At 39.4% G+C, this 17,034-nt stretch overlaps 1 protein-coding gene across 2 annotated transcripts; it reads right to left on the bottom strand.

Annotated features, from left to right (window-relative positions):
- Positions 1-3,255: 3,255 nt before the first annotated feature.
- On the bottom strand, positions 3,256-16,785 carry LOC105056880 (serine/threonine-protein kinase ATG1c). Of its 2 annotated transcripts, none has more exons than XM_010939223.4 (13): positions 16,206-16,785; positions 13,586-13,703; positions 13,412-13,470; positions 10,307-10,371; positions 7,879-7,972; positions 7,715-7,795; positions 7,531-7,636; positions 5,826-5,898; positions 5,357-5,730; positions 4,910-5,280; positions 4,127-4,415; positions 3,942-4,012; positions 3,256-3,681 (listed from the first exon to the last, which is right to left on the bottom strand). In XM_010939223.4, exons 1-13 carry the CDS (start codon positions 16,455-16,457, stop codon positions 3,457-3,459), a joined length of 2,178 nt encoding a protein of 725 aa, XP_010937525.2. In that variant the 5' UTR covers positions 16,458-16,785; the 3' UTR covers positions 3,256-3,456. The 2 variants fall into 2 exon arrangements, with proteins under 2 accessions (XP_010937525.2, XP_029123942.1); XM_029268109.2 differs by having other exon boundaries at positions 13,586-13,665; positions 16,206-16,343.
- Positions 16,786-17,034: the final 249 nt, after the last annotated feature.

Here is a 17,034-nt window from a genome sequence, read left to right as displayed (position 1 = left end):
CATCTTTAAATTCTTTCTGATAATACATCACAGATATGACCATGAAAAGAAAAAAGACGAGAATCGCTTGTATAATTTTATCTTTATTTAGCATGCAAATAAGCACCTCGCACAGATCCAACCTGTGTGCATGATTGAGTATAGGAGATGCTACAACTGATTTACTGGTAGTTTCTCATGAGAGCTGGGCTGATCAGTCTGGCAGGAGGAGCATACGGACCACTGAATCCATAGTTGGTCTCTTATTCCTGACTTTCTTCCAAGCAAGAGATTACTATCTCCTCCCTCTTCTCTTATTCCTGACTTTCTTCCAAGCAAGAGATTACTATCTCCTCCCTCTTCTTTGCTTGCTTGCAACTGAACTGCCCATTAAACCTAGAGTCCAGTCTCTCCGGCCTATGACTCCACTCTCTAGTTTTCTCTTATCAGCACTCCTTCGACCTCCTCTTCCTCATTAGCCAACCAATTTGAAACCCTGCTCCCCTTCGTCTCCAAATGCACAACTCCACAGCTATATGTCACGGGCTTAGCCACAGGCATGTCATAGGGGTGCTGGCATGGGCATGGTACGGTGCTGCGAAGGATTTGGCATGATCAAAATTTGCAATGCTGCTCGATATTTTAGAATCCCCCGGATGGGATTTGAAGAGATGCTTTGCTGAAATATTGAGGGAGCAATGGTTCGCCAAGGAGCGATATAGCCGTGGCATGATATATGTGGATACTCGAAGATTCCTTTTGGTTTGAGGGGTACGAAGCTTTGGCCATGTATCTGACTCCCCCAGGCCCATAGGAGATAGGTCTGTTGTGGCACGATTGTTGGGCAATGGTGGTGCCACGCCCGAATGATCTCACATGGAAGCGTTCAGGGCAGTGCTAGTCAGACGATCTAGCCACATTATGCAAAGAGGGGATATTCGAAAGGCTTCATTTTCGAGGGGTTTGTCCAGACTACTCTATGCATTCTTGATTTCTGTGATGGAGCGAAAAGGTGATAGAAGACTAGTCAGGCAATAGTGTGGCATACCCAAACAGGTAAGTCTCGTGAGCATCGCAGGGTGATGTCTTGCGGGGATCCACGAAAATCGGTCGGTCGTGGAGTACAAGCAGGGCTTATGAAATATCGATCAGAATATATGCCTTGAAATTAGGCCAAGGATCAAAGATGTTCAAGAGGATCATGCTGAGGAGAGGGCAGCTTCATGCAAGGATCAGTCGGTCAAAGATATTTATTTGATGGGCAAACTTGGATGCCAATATCATGGCAGTGCACAATATGCGAGCAGACCGTGAGTTAAGATGTTGGGCGGTATGCCATATATCTTCAGAATTGTGGCAGTACACAGTGATAAGCGAGCAGGTCGTAAATATTATCGAGCGGTATAGCCATTGATGGAAAGGCAAATCGAGGATGTAAGACCGAAATCGTAGCATAGGAGCTTGTGGGGGAGCTTGGATAGTAAATTTGGAAAGGCTCGGATGTGTATGATCGGCTGTAGCTTCAAGAAGCTGCAGGGCATGTCAACTTGGTAGTTTAGCTGGGCGACATTAGAGATAAGTTTGCCCGAGCCTCATGCATAGCAATGCTGCAGCATGGTTGTGTTGTATGGATTTGATCTATATAGAACTGAAGGGCAACTTGATGGGTTGCAGATCAGTAGCACAGTGGTTATGTCATAGCACAACAGTATACCGAGGATCGAGACATCTTGGGTAAGCATTACTTGGCTTGAGGGACAGAGCCTTAAATTAGCACAGAACTGCCGAGCTATAGAGCACTCTTAGGAAGAGTATACGTTATGGCACGGAGGCACGCATGAGCATTGCAGTTCGAGGGGTCGGTTGCTTGCAGCCACTTGAAAGTGTCACTTGTGTTCAATGCAATAGAGTTGCCGGACAGGGGCACAAAAGTGCATGCTTGGCTTTGTGGCTGGATAGCTGCTTGCTTATTGGTATGTCTGAGGAAAGAACTCAAGAGGACTGGTCTTGGTATGTACATGTCGGGACGCCGCACGGGAGTTTGGATAAGAAAACACTCACTCCATGGTATATAGACATCAAATTACAAGGCCCCAAGGAGTCCTAAATTTATCTAAACCCTCATTTATATTTTCCATATCATGACCGATCACCATATGAAATCATGGATTAAAATGAAAAACTAATGAAACATCCTTCTCTAATTTTTTTTAGTTGCTCAAATCTACCTGGAGGACTCACCATACATATGTAGAATGTTTAAAATATGGTGCTTCTCTGGTAGATACTAAATTAAACTTCATCTTCACATCATTATAAGTTTTTCTAAAAATTTGGTCAAAATAATTTTAAATTATTAAATGTTTATGAACATTCTAAGCTTATTGCTCCATTTATTCAATCCAATATGTTATTATAGATGCCAAAAGATGAGAAGCAATATTTTTAATTACCTAGCATAAGAGGATTGGTGCTGGCGCCATTGTCCCTTGTGACTTGCACCATCATTTTCATGCTTGTCACCTGGCACACGGCATGGCAAAGGATTATCGCCATTTACCGCAGCCACAACCACAACGACGATGAAAATAAGAGGTTATACCTGAGATCTCAAGGCCCTCCTGTATCTCATGGTTCCTGGCTTGAATAAGCATGATAATCCTCCCGCCATCGCATATCCTGGGGTCATCCTAAGTGGGGACCTTTAATCACTTCATATGAGTGGTGAAGAAAAGTTTCTTCCTACTGGCGACTGTATTGCATTGGTGTCAGGAGCAACCAATGCTATACTATGAAAAATCAACAGAAAAAGTCAGCCATGCTGCCCGATAGTCATGCCAATTCAAAGGGAGTAACAAGGATGCAATACCAGATTTTTTTTTTTTTTTTTTTCAAACACACCTAGATTACATCTGTTTGAAATTTCCTCAAAATATTAAATCAGGATACTCCCACCTTCCAGAATTATAGTGGACGATATTAACCGACTAGACGCAGCTCAGGCATCTTTTAATATGAAGATTGTCGTACTTTCAGACTGAGTAACGTGAAAGATTCTCATCGGTGGTAGGTTTCCTTATTGCGCACGTTTGATAATCAATAAAGGCTTTATCCACCTCGAGACCAGGTAGTAAGTAACACTCAGAATTAAACAGGATGCTCAGAATTAAACTGGATGGACTACGAACAACAGCAAAATCAAATTGATGCTGCTAGCATACAATCCAACTTGCCTATTCCAACCCAATGATATGCCAGATTGCAATATACACTGTATTACTACAAAACAAGGACTCATATAAGAGAATTGGATTGTCACATTCATTTAATTAGCTTCTCTATGTTTACAGAAATTGCACCAGATTCGTCATGGATGCAAAGCCCCACGGGCCAAAAGAATCACTGTACAATTAAATGAATATAACACGACCAAGCACACTGCTTCCCAGCACACTAAATAGGCTTCTTTCAAGGCCTCTATTCATCATCGCACTTGAGGGCCATCCTTTGGGACAGAGACCGACCTTGCCTGCTGTTCAGGACATCAAAGTAGGATCGGAGGCGGTATCGATCAGAATTTGTGGGCGAGAATGGCGGGCTGAGGGCAAGAGAGGGGGCTTCAACCAGAAGAAAATACAGCAAGCATACTGCTTTTGAATACTGAGAAGAAGCTTTCCCTGTATTTCCCATCATCTCATCAACCTGTATTGATTGTAAACACCAGATGTTCTTAATCAATCACCATACTCTCCCCGTATAAACAATTAAAACCAATATCTAAACAGTTTCTCACAAATTCCCACAAAAAGTTTGGACAACCATGATACATGTTGTTGTTCGAACCAAATTTCAATACATAATGCAAGAAGTAGAACAAAACCCAACATCAGCCAAATCAGCCCAGCTACCATGCATATCATATAACAGCTAAAATTAAAGTAGAGATGGGATATTCTACTCACAGCACCATGTCTGCCGAATGCGAGTGCAGATTGGAATATTATCTCAATTGCATCTGGCATCTCTGTAGTTTCTGCATGTGATTTTTTTTTTCCTCTTAAGAATCAGAATCTTGTTAATTTATAATTCAGTTAAACTTCGAGGACTTTTTACTGCTGATCATTAATAGTTCTATTTAAAATCATACCAGCAATCTGCCCAAAATCCACAGCAAGCTCCTCTGCATGCCCAACTTCAAGAAGAAATTCTTTTTCGATTAGCAAACACACAGCAACTGGCAGTTTAGAACCAATGCAGCTGATATATTCTCCTGTATTGGAAGCATCCTTGTTACTCTCCCTAGTCCTGGTCTCCGGAGATGGGCTTCCTTCCATAGCTGAAGCAGCCTGTGCATGGCAGATGTGCAGCGCTTGCTTCCAAATTGCAAGAACTACTAGCTGAACTGCAAATGCTTCCAATCGTCTACCATTTTCAATCTTTCAAAACAATGTTTCCGATGGAAAGAAACATGTCAAGTAATGATTTTGAGGAACAAAAGAAAAATTGCGATCATGAGCTAACAATCGCGATTATGATCTAAATGTGTTCTAAAAATGATCAGAAAGACTCAAAACATACAAAAAAAAGGGGGCAGCATACTAATTTGGTATCAATTGGATAACTAAACAAGCAAGCGCTGGTGCATATCAGATGGGGTCAAGTAACACCACAGAAATGATACAGAAATAGAAAATAAACTAATAAATCAAACCACTGAAATGCCAGTCCATAGATAAGAAACTTTAAAGACTAGAACCAGTGTTGCTCTATACTTTGTTAAAACGATTAAATTTGGTTCAGGTAAGCCTCTGACTCAACTAAAGCAAGGGAATATCTTATTGTTTTTGAAAAGTACAACAAAACATTGTCCAAGATACTATAGGAATATAAAAGAGAAGCCAAAACCACCTTTTTCCATCAGATGTTTTACCTTGTCTTTCACCAACTCTGTTATGACAGACGCACATCGCTGCAATGATCTAATCCTTGTCAAGCAGTGGGCTGATGGCTGCTCCATAGCATCTCCCATGTCCATTGATCCTTGTGAAGTCTCAGATGCTGGAGAGCTGTGACTTTCCAGGCTCCCAATGGCACGAGTTTTGTTGATTGCTGCACCAATTATTGGCATTGGTGCACTTAATGCACTAAACTCTGGAGATGCAATTGGCGAACTTTCTGATTTGCATGGTGAATTGCGTGACTGGGAGGCACTAACTGGAGAAGATGACATCTCCAGGGGTGGTTCGGGCACAAGGACATAATCATGGTCAGCAAACTCTAGAGAATCTATGGTTGTAGAATCTATATATCAAAGAAAAGATAATTAGAGCCAGCTAATGAACAAAATAGGAAAAAAGCAAAAAACTGAGGTTGACACCTTTCGACGAAACATTGGAAGGTCTTTGTTCCATGGTTAACTTGGTATCGTTGGCATTTCCACCAGGAGTTCTGTGGGAATCATGCCTATAACCAGCAGCTTCTAGACTATTCGTGGAATTATATCCGGAAACAATGTCTATATTTTTGGATGTGCTACGAGCAACATTATTGTCTAATCTGATATCAACAGAGAATCCATAAGTGGTCCTCACTGAGCTCTTTTTCATGGCCAGAGATGGACTTCCATCTTGCCCACTGGATTCATCATCTAAAGGGAAAGGCAGACAGTCTTCCTGAGAACTTTCTCCTGATGGCCTAGTTGGATTACACTCAACCAATGGAGTGTCATCTCTCACATTGCATGATGTCCGCCTGCTTATGCAATGTAGAAATTTACATATTTTAATATGTTTCAGAAAATGGTGTATGGTAGGTAATACTGGAACATTGGATTCAGGATTCTTTACCTCAATCTTTCATCTAAAGGATGCTCCAAAAGAAATCGGTGGTTGAAGAATTCTTCAAATGTTAGACGCTCCACTGAAAGCATGGGCTGTGTTAGAATCATAAGGTAATACATCTTTATCATTTTACCTTAACACTTCACATGGGTGAATTCAAGGCAAAATCATATTAGCCAGCACCAGTGGAAACTGAAAAGGACAAATAACAGCTCCTAGATATGCAATTGCTAACAAGAGCATGAATACTGTTCAATAATATCTTTGAAACTGCACATAAGCCTTGTTCTCTCTCTCTCTCATGCGCACACATACATGAACACATGCACATACAAAGAGACGCACACACATACACACAATAATATTTCCCAAATCCGAGTCTGCTCTTGAGGTCAAAATTGTCAAATAAAATCAGTATGTCTGGTCGTATGCCAGTTGGCGAAAGAAGAAAACAAAATCAAAACCTAAAACTGACTCATACTTTTACAAATGTCATACAAGGCAATCACACAAATACTGAAGATCCAATGTTGCTTGCCCAGAGAATTCATGGGAGTTCTATGCCATCAACATGATACAATTTCAAGTTTCAAACAATTGTTTGCAGAAAGATTGTTGATACATCTCAGGCTAACAAAGAATAGTGACCTTGCAAGGCAAACAACAAAAAATTTACCATCCAATACTACAGGAGCAGATATACAAAATGACTCTTAAGAAGAAGACCAAGCTGATGGTGACAAGAGAAGCCAGAGGTCTGTCGCTTTGTATAAAGGTCATTAAAATAAAAATTTAGTTTGTATGCACATTCCTACGTACAAAATATATTATTGCCTGGAAGTAGGGAAATAGACTCTGAGAAGACAGAAATTTCATAAGGTTAGCAATCATATTGATCAAATAAATCGTCAAAAAATTGATTACACTAACAACTATGAACTTCTATCATTGGTCTACATATAATTCGCAAAAATAATGCCCAATCTAGGTAGAAACTAACACCTAAAAAGGGGAAAAGGGTACAAAACAAACTGTTAGTAGCAAGACACTTTTACTTGGGTACCTAACCACTCTGAGATCTCTTTAAATCTTGATCCCACACGTGCTTCACTTCCTTATTCAGTTTTTTTCCTAAGAGGTGCTTCCATGAATCCACAGCCAAATGCAGTCCTCCACCTGATCCCCTTCAAGAAACCATGGGCCAAATTTATATCAGGGAAAAGAATAGCTACGATTGAACAGTTGGAATCTTTTATCACAAATGCTTTCCCTGCGCTAAAATTTTGCTCCTACATTTGATGTTTATAAGCATCGGACCGCCAGATTACTCCAACAAGAGCAACTTCTGTTTTAGAATCTGATTCTCCCTCTTACCATAAAATTAAGTGACACGTATATGTTTTTGATTGCTAGATGTATGCTTCATGCACACTTCTAACTAAATATTTCTATGTTCCTATATATGTGCTTCCTGCACACTTCTTGGTTTAATTTTTCTCAGCAAGCTGTTTTTCCCTTTTTATTCTTTTGCCTACTTATACTTTAGGCACTAAAAATTAGATGATTCTCATCTATTCTCCCTAAAATCAATAACTGTAGTGAAGGCAACAATATCCATAATACCACCAAAGCTAGTACTAGATATAGTTTTCATAATGCAATAATAATAATAATAATAATAATAATTTCAATCAAAATCTGAAATGCATACCTGGATTACGGCGCAGTAATTTTTGGCACAAATCAATGCAGTCATGGCTCAAATTGCTATCAGAAAGTAAATGTAGCACATTTGCTTTGCCTATGTTCTGAAGCAACTGGTTGAGAAAAAGATACTCCACTATTAAGACCAGAAAACTGTATTGTATAACAAGCTCAAATATAAATAGCCAAACCTGTGGATGACTATTTCCATCAAAAGGAGTTTTTCCAGTTATGAGTTGGAATAGAATGACACCAACGCTCCAGAGATCTGCCTGCTTTTCCAGAACAAAGTGAATAAAGCCAGGTTGAGAGTTATGTAGGTGGTAACTCTTATGTGGTCAGAGATGGGTGTCACCTTTGCATCATATTTCTGACATTGCATTACTTCTGGAGCCATGTAAAGAGGGGAACCACACAGAGTTTCAGCTAGGCCACGAGGCTGCAGAGATCTGCAGGGAAGGAAGCAACCATATAAGCTTTGAAGTTCAAACATTAAAGATAGTTGAAGCACCATACATTACAGAATAAAGGCTCCATATAAAATCCAAAAAGAATGACAATCAGAGAAAATGCAATATATGGACACTATAACATCTAAACTGACATCACTGATAATGTTAAGCATGTTATCAGGATTGGAACTAAGTGCAAGAAACCAACTAGAAATCAAGATTTAATTTCCAGTTTCATAATGCATCATGACTGTGTTTGACACCAAAACAACTCACTTGATTAAGACATCTTAAACTGTTCTGGTTGAAATCAGAGAGATCAAATAGACAGAAAATGGGAGAACAAGAAAATAAAACATGATGCATGTAAAAATATAGAAAGATATCACATCTTAGAGCTTGAGATATTTGTATGAAAGCAGGAGGATCACCATACCTATTGTAAACCATTTTGGCCACTTTGGGTAGGTCCGGACAAGGTTCAAGAGCAAGATCTGCCACATCAAAGGCCAGCTTATGCATAACCTCTGAAGGGCATAACTTTTATATATGGTGCCCTTTCCAATGCAACTTTTTTCTTTGAAATTGAGGTAATTATTAGAGATCTATAATGTGACAACTCACCAATAGCCCTGTCAAGCTCCAAATGGCCCTATTTCATGATCGTTTAGGCCTTTGGAACGCTTGATCAAACCAAATTCTATCATTTGGGGAAACTTTTAGACCGAGCTATATCTTCCATTCTGGGAGTTACATGGCATGACAGAAGGTAAAGTAACTAGAAGTTGAGATCTAGCTCCAGGAAGATTTTAGCTTTTCCATGATTATTCCTTAGTCATTAGTTTAGAAAATTTTAATATCTTTTAACTAATAGAAGAATTCGAACAGATTTTGGGACTTTAGATCGCACTAGTATATAAAATGGTGCTTTCATCAATTATATTATTGAATTAATGACCCCCTCCTTCTGAAGTCCATTTCTTTATTATTATTTTCCATGAGAGTCCAAGTTGTGCAGATTGAAACAATCACCACCTTATGTTCCCAACTGAATCACATATCTTGTCCATACCACGAATACTTAGTACAACATAAATTGGTCAACTTTTTCCGTTGCCATGAAGCACTGTTTTTAAAAGGTGGCAGCTTGAATTCAACCCCACTTAGGACCCAATTTCATAAATCATCCCCATATTCAAGTAAACAGCATAGTGAGTGCCCAAGTAGCTCACCGAGGTGGATCAAATTTAGACTCTCTTTTCAGGCTGATCAGGTGATAGGTGGAGCAACTCAGCGTGTTTGGCATGTCATGGCTCAATTATGAATACCCATCCCCTTCATTAGTCCCAAACACCTTAGCTGTAACTAGAGAGTTTCACTTATTCTTGTTTAATTTATTAGTTCAAATTTTGTATTGATTATTTGACATTTTATAAAGTTGCTAATTCCATTGACTTAAGCTATTTTTGTTTTAGAGAACTAACAAAAGCTTTTTATAACCTGCTAGAAAAAAAATCATGTTTTTTACTGGCTGATACGTCATGTCACATTAAAATAAGTCATTGAAATAAAAGTATATTAAAATACATCATGTCCATTTACTCATCATTTTCTAATTTTCATATAGTATATTAAAAGTAAATATTTTTAGATATATCCATTAAGGCATCTGCTCAAGTGCCTTCCTTCTGCCAAATTATTAGTGGTCCCCTGCCTGGTTTTTAGTGGGAGAGAGAGTGGGGGAGGGGGGGTGACAACTTGAAGATCTGGATAGTTGTATATCAAGAACTATGGGTTTGGTGTTGTCTGGTAAAGATAACCATTAGTCTGGTTTCATTCAGAACCATGTGTTCTGCCAAAATGATCTAGTTTCTATTTAACAAGAAAATGCTTGTGTTCATCACTCTTTCTTCTTCTATAGACTGACAGTCAAATTATTTCAAGTGAAATGAACCATCAAAATAAAAATGGGCAGAAAATAAGTCATATTATGTGATTGTTGTGATAATTAAGTAGGACTATCAGTTTCCTAAAGTTAAAGCAACTTTTTCTGAATATATAATGCAAACACGAGAACTATAGCCTGAGATATAGGGTCGAAATTGACATGGAAAGCATATATCCAATTATAATAACCATATACAGGACTAGCAACTCAAGACTGATAGATTAATTTCACATGACGATCTATTTATTTTTCCCATGATGAAGCTTTTATGAAAAGGAAATAGCATCAGCTGCATATTTAACATAATCTTTCCAGCAATGAAAATGAAATAATCATATGGATTTAGTATGATAGTCTGAACTGAAAAAATAAAGAAAACTAACCTGGCAAAGCCAAAATCTGCAATTTTCAACACAGAATTGCCATCAGATGTTGAAAGAAGTAGATTCTGTCACATAATAATCAGCTTCAGAGCTTTCTCGAAAATTATGAACTACAGAGTATAATGGTTATGGTGCTCATATTTGATCAAAATTACTATTAAGAACATCAAACCTTTTTTTTCTACTTTCCTTAAAATATACAAAATGCAAGTTATCCATGTTGAAAAACTTATTAGATATTACAATGAGTTTTGTTCAATGGATAATAGCATAGTTTTCAGAACTGTCCTGAATCGGGAGGTTCAGAGCGTGCCGAACCGGACCGGCGGGAAACGGGATGGTTCCGGCTTGAAAAATGGCACATGCCAGCGCCGAAGGAGAAAGAGAGGGAAAGAGAGGAAGAGAGAGAGAGAAGGGGAGGGAAACGCCAGACGACGCCGTCGGAGGGCCACGGAGGCATCCACACTCGTGTTGCCCGATAAGGGCTTTAACCCAGAGAAAGGGGGGAGGGATGCTATCAAACAACGGGGATGATGGTGGAGAGGGATCTCCAGCACCGCTGAGTGGCCGCCGTGGCCATCGGGTGGTGAAAAAATGCTACACAGAGCCGCGACTGCAAAACAAAGACGATCGCCCCATTCCTCGCTTCGCATTTTTTAAAAATAATGATGAATAGTGAAGCCGTCAGTGGGTCTGTCGGACTTCACTATTTCAAATTTTTAAAAAAAAATCAAAAAACAATGAAGCTAATAATGGATTTAACAGTTTCACTATTTCAACATTTAGAAAAAAAAAAGCTCAAAAACAGTGAAGCTGGTAATGGATTTGCCGACTTCACTTAAGTTGTCGAGCTTTTCTAAAAAAATCCGTGAAACAAAGGCGATCGTCCTTGTTCACGACCATAGAGCCGCAGGTAGCGTTTACGCCACCCGACGGCCTCTCCGTCAGACTCTCCTCGGTCCTTTTCTTTCCCTCCACCCTCTCTCTCTTCTCTATTTTCTCCTACAGATGATGTAGAGCGGCCCGTGCAGCCCTCCGGTGGCCACTGGCAGCATCTCCGCTGCCTCAACCTGCTTCCCTCCCCTCCTCTCTCTTTCTCTTCCTCTCTTTTTCTCTCTCTCTTTTCCTTCTCCACAGTTCGTCCCTTCCTTTATCGGTTCGTGCCGATCCGGCCTGGCATGGGACCGTACTGATTCATGCTGCCGCCGACCGAAAGTGTCTAGTACCGGTTTTGAAAATCTTGGATAATAGTGTTCCACAGTGAGGAGGAGCGCATAGCTAAGGGTATTTACATGGATATTTGGAACACCAGAGAAAAATTTAGGATTCGCACTTCAAGCCACTAATTTCAAAACACGATTCTTGAATATTAGTCAACAAAGATATAAAGTTATAAAGTACCATTTAAATGGAAAGTTCACAAACTTCAAAATGAAAATACAGAATTCCAAGCATGGATTATTACATTTTTTTTCCTTTAAACATATGTGATGTTTGTTCAAATAGTTTTAACATGCTTGCGTATAAGTACAAACTCATAAAAAATCCACACACATGAAAAGTCATAAAATTAAAAGCTTAATGACTATTAATAGATGAATGTTAAATGTAAGTAAAAACATCAAAAGTTGCATATGAAAAGCAATTTATTAATAAGCAAGATCCAGTTTAGATTTAACTTTCTATTCACTCATAGGATCCAGACAGTCTGAGGGACCACCAATAGCTCCTCTCTTCTCAAGAATTCATATATCCTTTATCAGTCTATGGGCAACCATCTCCCCAGCGTAGGTTTAGATTTGACCTCAATAAGAAAATGGGGCACCTAACAATACATCTTCATCGTCCAAGAACTATGCCCCTTACATTTTAGGGTGATGATAGGATTGTACCATGATCTGCTATACGTCCCTTACCAATACCATACCATACCGATCTCACATCGGTACACTATTGTGCCATATCGACACTCAATATAATATATTGTACCATAACGAACAACGTACCGACACTATAATAGGACGATAGCAATACACGATCCGGTACCAAGATAGTGAACCTTGGATGGTACCATTCAAGCCTTTTTTCATACTTTACTTAGAGGTCTGGAGAAAGAAGCAATAAATAGAATATCCCTAATCTATTGAAGGCTTAACTGAAAATTAATTTCAATAAATGATTAAGATGAACCATGCAACAAATACTGAAGGCTTAAATGAAGATTAATTTTGATAAATTATTTAGATGAACAATAACCTTTGAAGCTAAACCTACAAAAAGTTCCAACTTTCAAAAGTTAACGTAAATCAAGGAAATGGCTAAGACAACATTGGGATCTTGCATATATGAGAGAAATTATAAGTTAATGTAAATTAAGGAAATGGCTAAAGACAACATTGGAAGCTTGCATATATGAGAGAAATCATCAATGCCTTCAATCACGAAAATATCATTTTTTTCCAAAATCGTCTACTTCACCAAATTTAAATGAAGAACTTCAAATTGTTATCTATCAGTAGTTCTTTGATCCCATCCTTCAACACTTCCATGAAGAATCTGATTCCTTTGGTAAAGCTATATAAGTATTTCACAGTTTGTCCCCGTCCAAAAAATTATATGACATAAAATTAATAATCATATATGCATTTCAACTTTATCAATTTAATAAACAACGTCTATGATTCCACACCCCCCCCCCACCCAAAGAGAGTAGACAGTACATTCATCTCCTGCCCTACAATGATCACTGCAGATTCAAGCATTCGAATTGACAATGCAAACTTTCAAATTATTTTGAGAAAGATGCTGCACACCTCAAATTGATATTATAATCTGTGATAATGTAAAAAGAACTATTGTGTTCGCCCAACCAGTGTAAGCCCTTAAATACTTTGCATGGAATTCAGAAGGCAAGCCTCCAATGAACAAAACCCTTTCTCCATTAATGAACTAGAAAACACCTTATAAGAAAGAGTAAATTCAAGCTTCCAGATATTTTCATACTTTGCCCTTGAATAGGCTGGACATAGGTTACCACAGTGACTATGAGAGATGGAAATTAGAGATCAACAAACAATATATGCAGTAGAGAAAGGTAGAACGAACCTGTGGCTTTAGATCCCGATGAACAACATTATTTTCACGGAGGACCTGCAAACCAGCAGCTGAAGAAGAACAAAACGTTATGAGAAAAGAAATTAGCATTTTGGGTTAGTTGCATGCAATATAAAGACATATGTGCAAAGATATCAAATATTCCAAAACTCAAGCTAAATGTACCTAGCTGTCGCATGAAATTCTTTGCAGTTGCTTCCGGAACTCTTCCATGGCGCTGTATATACTTGGATAGATCACCACCTCTGCAGTACTCCAATATGAGATATATCCTCCCAGAGGCCTAGAATAACAAGATAGGCAAATATATAAACAAATACAATTATTAAGCAAGATTGTTATGATATAAGGAGCGCTCTTCCTCTCTATGAAATTGCTTTAATTGAAAGAAAAATCCATAACCAATATGCATTTTCTTAGTTAATCAAGATTATATTGTAATTTGTACATTAGTAGAAAACCCTTCAGCCTGTATAAATTTTCTACATCTTCTTCTCAGATTTTAAATTCTCAAATTGTATCCATTCCTATGTAATTGAGCCATGTTTGGCTTATGCTTCATATAAGGATGCCATCTCATTCAGTTCTCCATCATGTTGCTCCCTGCCACCACCATAACCATGCACTAACGGGAATACAAAATCCAAGTCTTGGCAATCCATCCCTACCAAGCCTATCCCATGTACATTCATCACTCTCACTGCTCAAGCTCCTACATCAAGTAGTCTAAATAACACTTTCTTGATTGCTAAGGTACAACTAACACGTGACAATCACAAGATATTCTGAAGCTGCATCTCCATATTATTCTTTGAATTTCATTCGAATTGAAGACATCCTTGACTGAATGTTCATCCCTCCATACCCCTGTTTACACCACACCCTAACCAGTAGTGGAAGTTCAAAGGCAGACTAAGTAAGGCCACATGCCGATACCTGAGAAAGCTGAGTAATGATGAAAAGGGGCCTTGTCCATAATAACGAAAAGTAAACTGAGCATTAAGGTGCAACAGACTGGCCAAGCATCGGAGTTCGACTTAACAGGCCAAGTGCAAAAGCCTGCTAATCAACACCGAAGTGCTAGGTAGCAGGCTGAGTACCAAGGTGTAGATGAACACCAGAGTGCATAACAAGCAACCAGATGTTGGATTGAGTAGTGAAATCTATTGGCTTAGAGATCAACCTAGCATAAGATACTTCGAGAAAAATCTGAATAATTAATTATCAGCCTGGAGCAAGGTATTGGGTAAAACAAAATCGAACAGTTGGAGGGCAATTACCAAGGATTAGAATGTGAAGACTAGAGGTAATGCCTGGAATCTAAACCAAAAGTGGTAAAGGTCAGAAACTAATGGAAGCGATGCAAACCAACATACAGATGGCAAGTTAGTAATCGGGCATCTATCTGGCGGTTTAGACAGTCATGTATAAATTTTAAGTTGTACCCATAGAGAAGGATCTTTTCTCGAATCATTGTCATGTTATATTTTTGTAACTCTTTTCATTCCCCATAGCTCAGTTCCTTAGGAACTACTCTCCAAGTGGGTACCATCTCGGTAGTGGAAGTCCTCAAAGGTTCAGACCGTAGGACCTACTACCACTTCTCTAACCTTTCTGGTTCAAACTGGCGGCATGCCAGCAAATTGGTCCAGCTAGTATCTCGGTCCAGCCCCTCTCGTATCCAAAAAAGCAAGCAAACACCTCCAGAACCCAAGACTATAATAATTAAATGAATGTTCAATTTTCTATCGAAATGTCATCCCCATGAAAACAAACAAAATAAGTAGAGTCATTCTGATTCCCTTTATTCCTAAACCATATCATCCACCACATCTCTACATCATTCCAGCAAGGCAGACTTCTACACGCTAGTTTCATTAACTAACTAAGCCTCTGAACTTTGATTGGCATTTCACCAATACAAATCTAAGGGGTCAAAATCTCTAAAACTGTCCAGTAAGTTTAAGCTTTTCTAGATACAATCATCAAAAATATACCGACTGTTCACTTCATAGACATACACTAATAGTCAGGTAGCAAAAGTAAATGGAGTATATTTCCCAACTACTCAAAACCCTACTCTAATTTGATTCAATAACATTCCATCCTCAGTAAATAACATTGCAAACTGTCCTTTTCTCTTATTGCTTTTATCCCAAAAAAAAAAAAAAAACAATGAGAAAGGGCCTCACAGTCAATACTAGGTCCTGCTACGCAAAATCAGCAACCTTGTTCAGTTGTCCACACAGATGGTGAATTATTACAGAGCTATATACCTATCAATGATATATGGTAATAGTGTAAAGAATCAGTAGCAGCCATCATTCTCCCATCCAGAATTTTTTGGAATACCGGCAACCATCTAAAATGGCAATTTCCGTATCTCAAATTCATGGAATCTAACGAATTGACCCCTCATGTTTCCCCATGATTCCTCGTCCGATTGTCAATTCATTCTCATGTGCACCAAATCACGCAGATGAGCAGGTAGGGCATCCAAAAAGCCCCTTAACAGTACTATCTAAATTCCAATAATTCGAAGAAGAAAAGAAACTCATATCTAATGGTGCAATTCCGCCTCAATCAAAGTTCCCAACCAATGTCATATCTTCACTTTGAAGAACTGATACAAGATAAAGAAGGATGAAAGAATATGGCTATCGCGAAACCAGATGTCAAAGATCTAGCTAACATGGAGGGGCCAAAAAAAAAAGGAGAAGCGCCGACAACAAAAACAAAGGCAAAAGAAGAGGAAGAAAAAGACGAGGGAAGCAAAGAGACCAACCTGGATGAAGTCGTGAAGGGCGATGACGTTGGGGTGGTTGATCTTTCGAAGGAAGAAAACCTCGGAGAGAAGACTTTCCTGGAGCTTCTTGCTCATGCGCTCCATGACGATCTCCTTCACGGCCACCTCCGTTCCCCGAACCCGGTGCCGCCCCAGCCACACCTCTGAGAACGCCCCCGATCCGATCCGCCGCCCTATCATGTACTCTCCAACCACCCGACCTCCTCCTCCTCTGCTGCTGGGGCTCGCCATCGACCTTTTTTTTTTTTTTTTTTTGCCTTCTCTTTTTTAATCGAAGAAGAAAGAGAAGAACCCTAGACGAGACAACGAGGACGGATGGAGAAGAAGAAAGAAGATATTTGCGTTCTTCTCCGCCTCTTCCGGTTCCGTAACGAGCTCGAAAAGCGTCCGTCCGGCGGACGAGAGAATTACGGGACGGGGGACGAATCGGAACAGAATCTTGAATAAGAAGAGGGAAGCTTCTGATACTACGTCTCCGTCCAATCCACGGCAGGTTGATCTGTTACTTTAAACAGGGGTTCTTTTTATGAAGGTTGCGACCCATGGGAGGCGGCCAATGTATTATCTTTGGCGCTCGTTTGGAATGATTAATAACGCGGTGGGTGAGGGCTAACATGTCGGTCCAAAAAGATAAAAAAAATAAAGGTATGACAGCGGACGCGTAAAACATCGCGTGATGGAGCAGAAAACCGATGGAAAAACTGACGGTGGATGATGGTTAGGTGGAATGTCAGACTGCAAAGACGCCCAGTCGCGTACTGAGAAAAGACAAGATAATCATCACCAACAAGGCTGGGTTGGATGAAAT

This window comes from Elaeis guineensis, chromosome 14 (assembly GCF_000442705.2).
Source record: "Elaeis guineensis isolate ETL-2024a chromosome 14, EG11, whole genome shotgun sequence".
In the NCBI taxonomy this organism is placed as follows: Eukaryota; Viridiplantae; Streptophyta; class Magnoliopsida; order Arecales; family Arecaceae; genus Elaeis; species Elaeis guineensis.
Note: the sequence above shows the minus strand (reverse complement) of the source record. Positions and strands in the feature narration are given on the sequence as shown.

Excerpts from the sequence above, each read along its gene's own strand:
- LOC105056880 (XM_010939223.4), bottom strand. The coding sequence starts at position 16,457 with ATGGCGAGCCCCAGCAGCAGAGGAGGAGGAGGTCGGGTGGTTGGAGAG. Across the intron at positions 13,704-16,205 it reads CCCTTCACGACTTCATCCAG|GCCTCTGGGAGGATATATCT; the intron begins GTTGGTCTCTTT and ends TTGTTATTCTAG. Across the intron at positions 5,899-7,530 it reads ATTACTGCGCCGTAATCCAG|TGGAGCGTCTAACATTTGAA; the intron begins GTATGCATTTCA and ends CCATGCTTTCAG.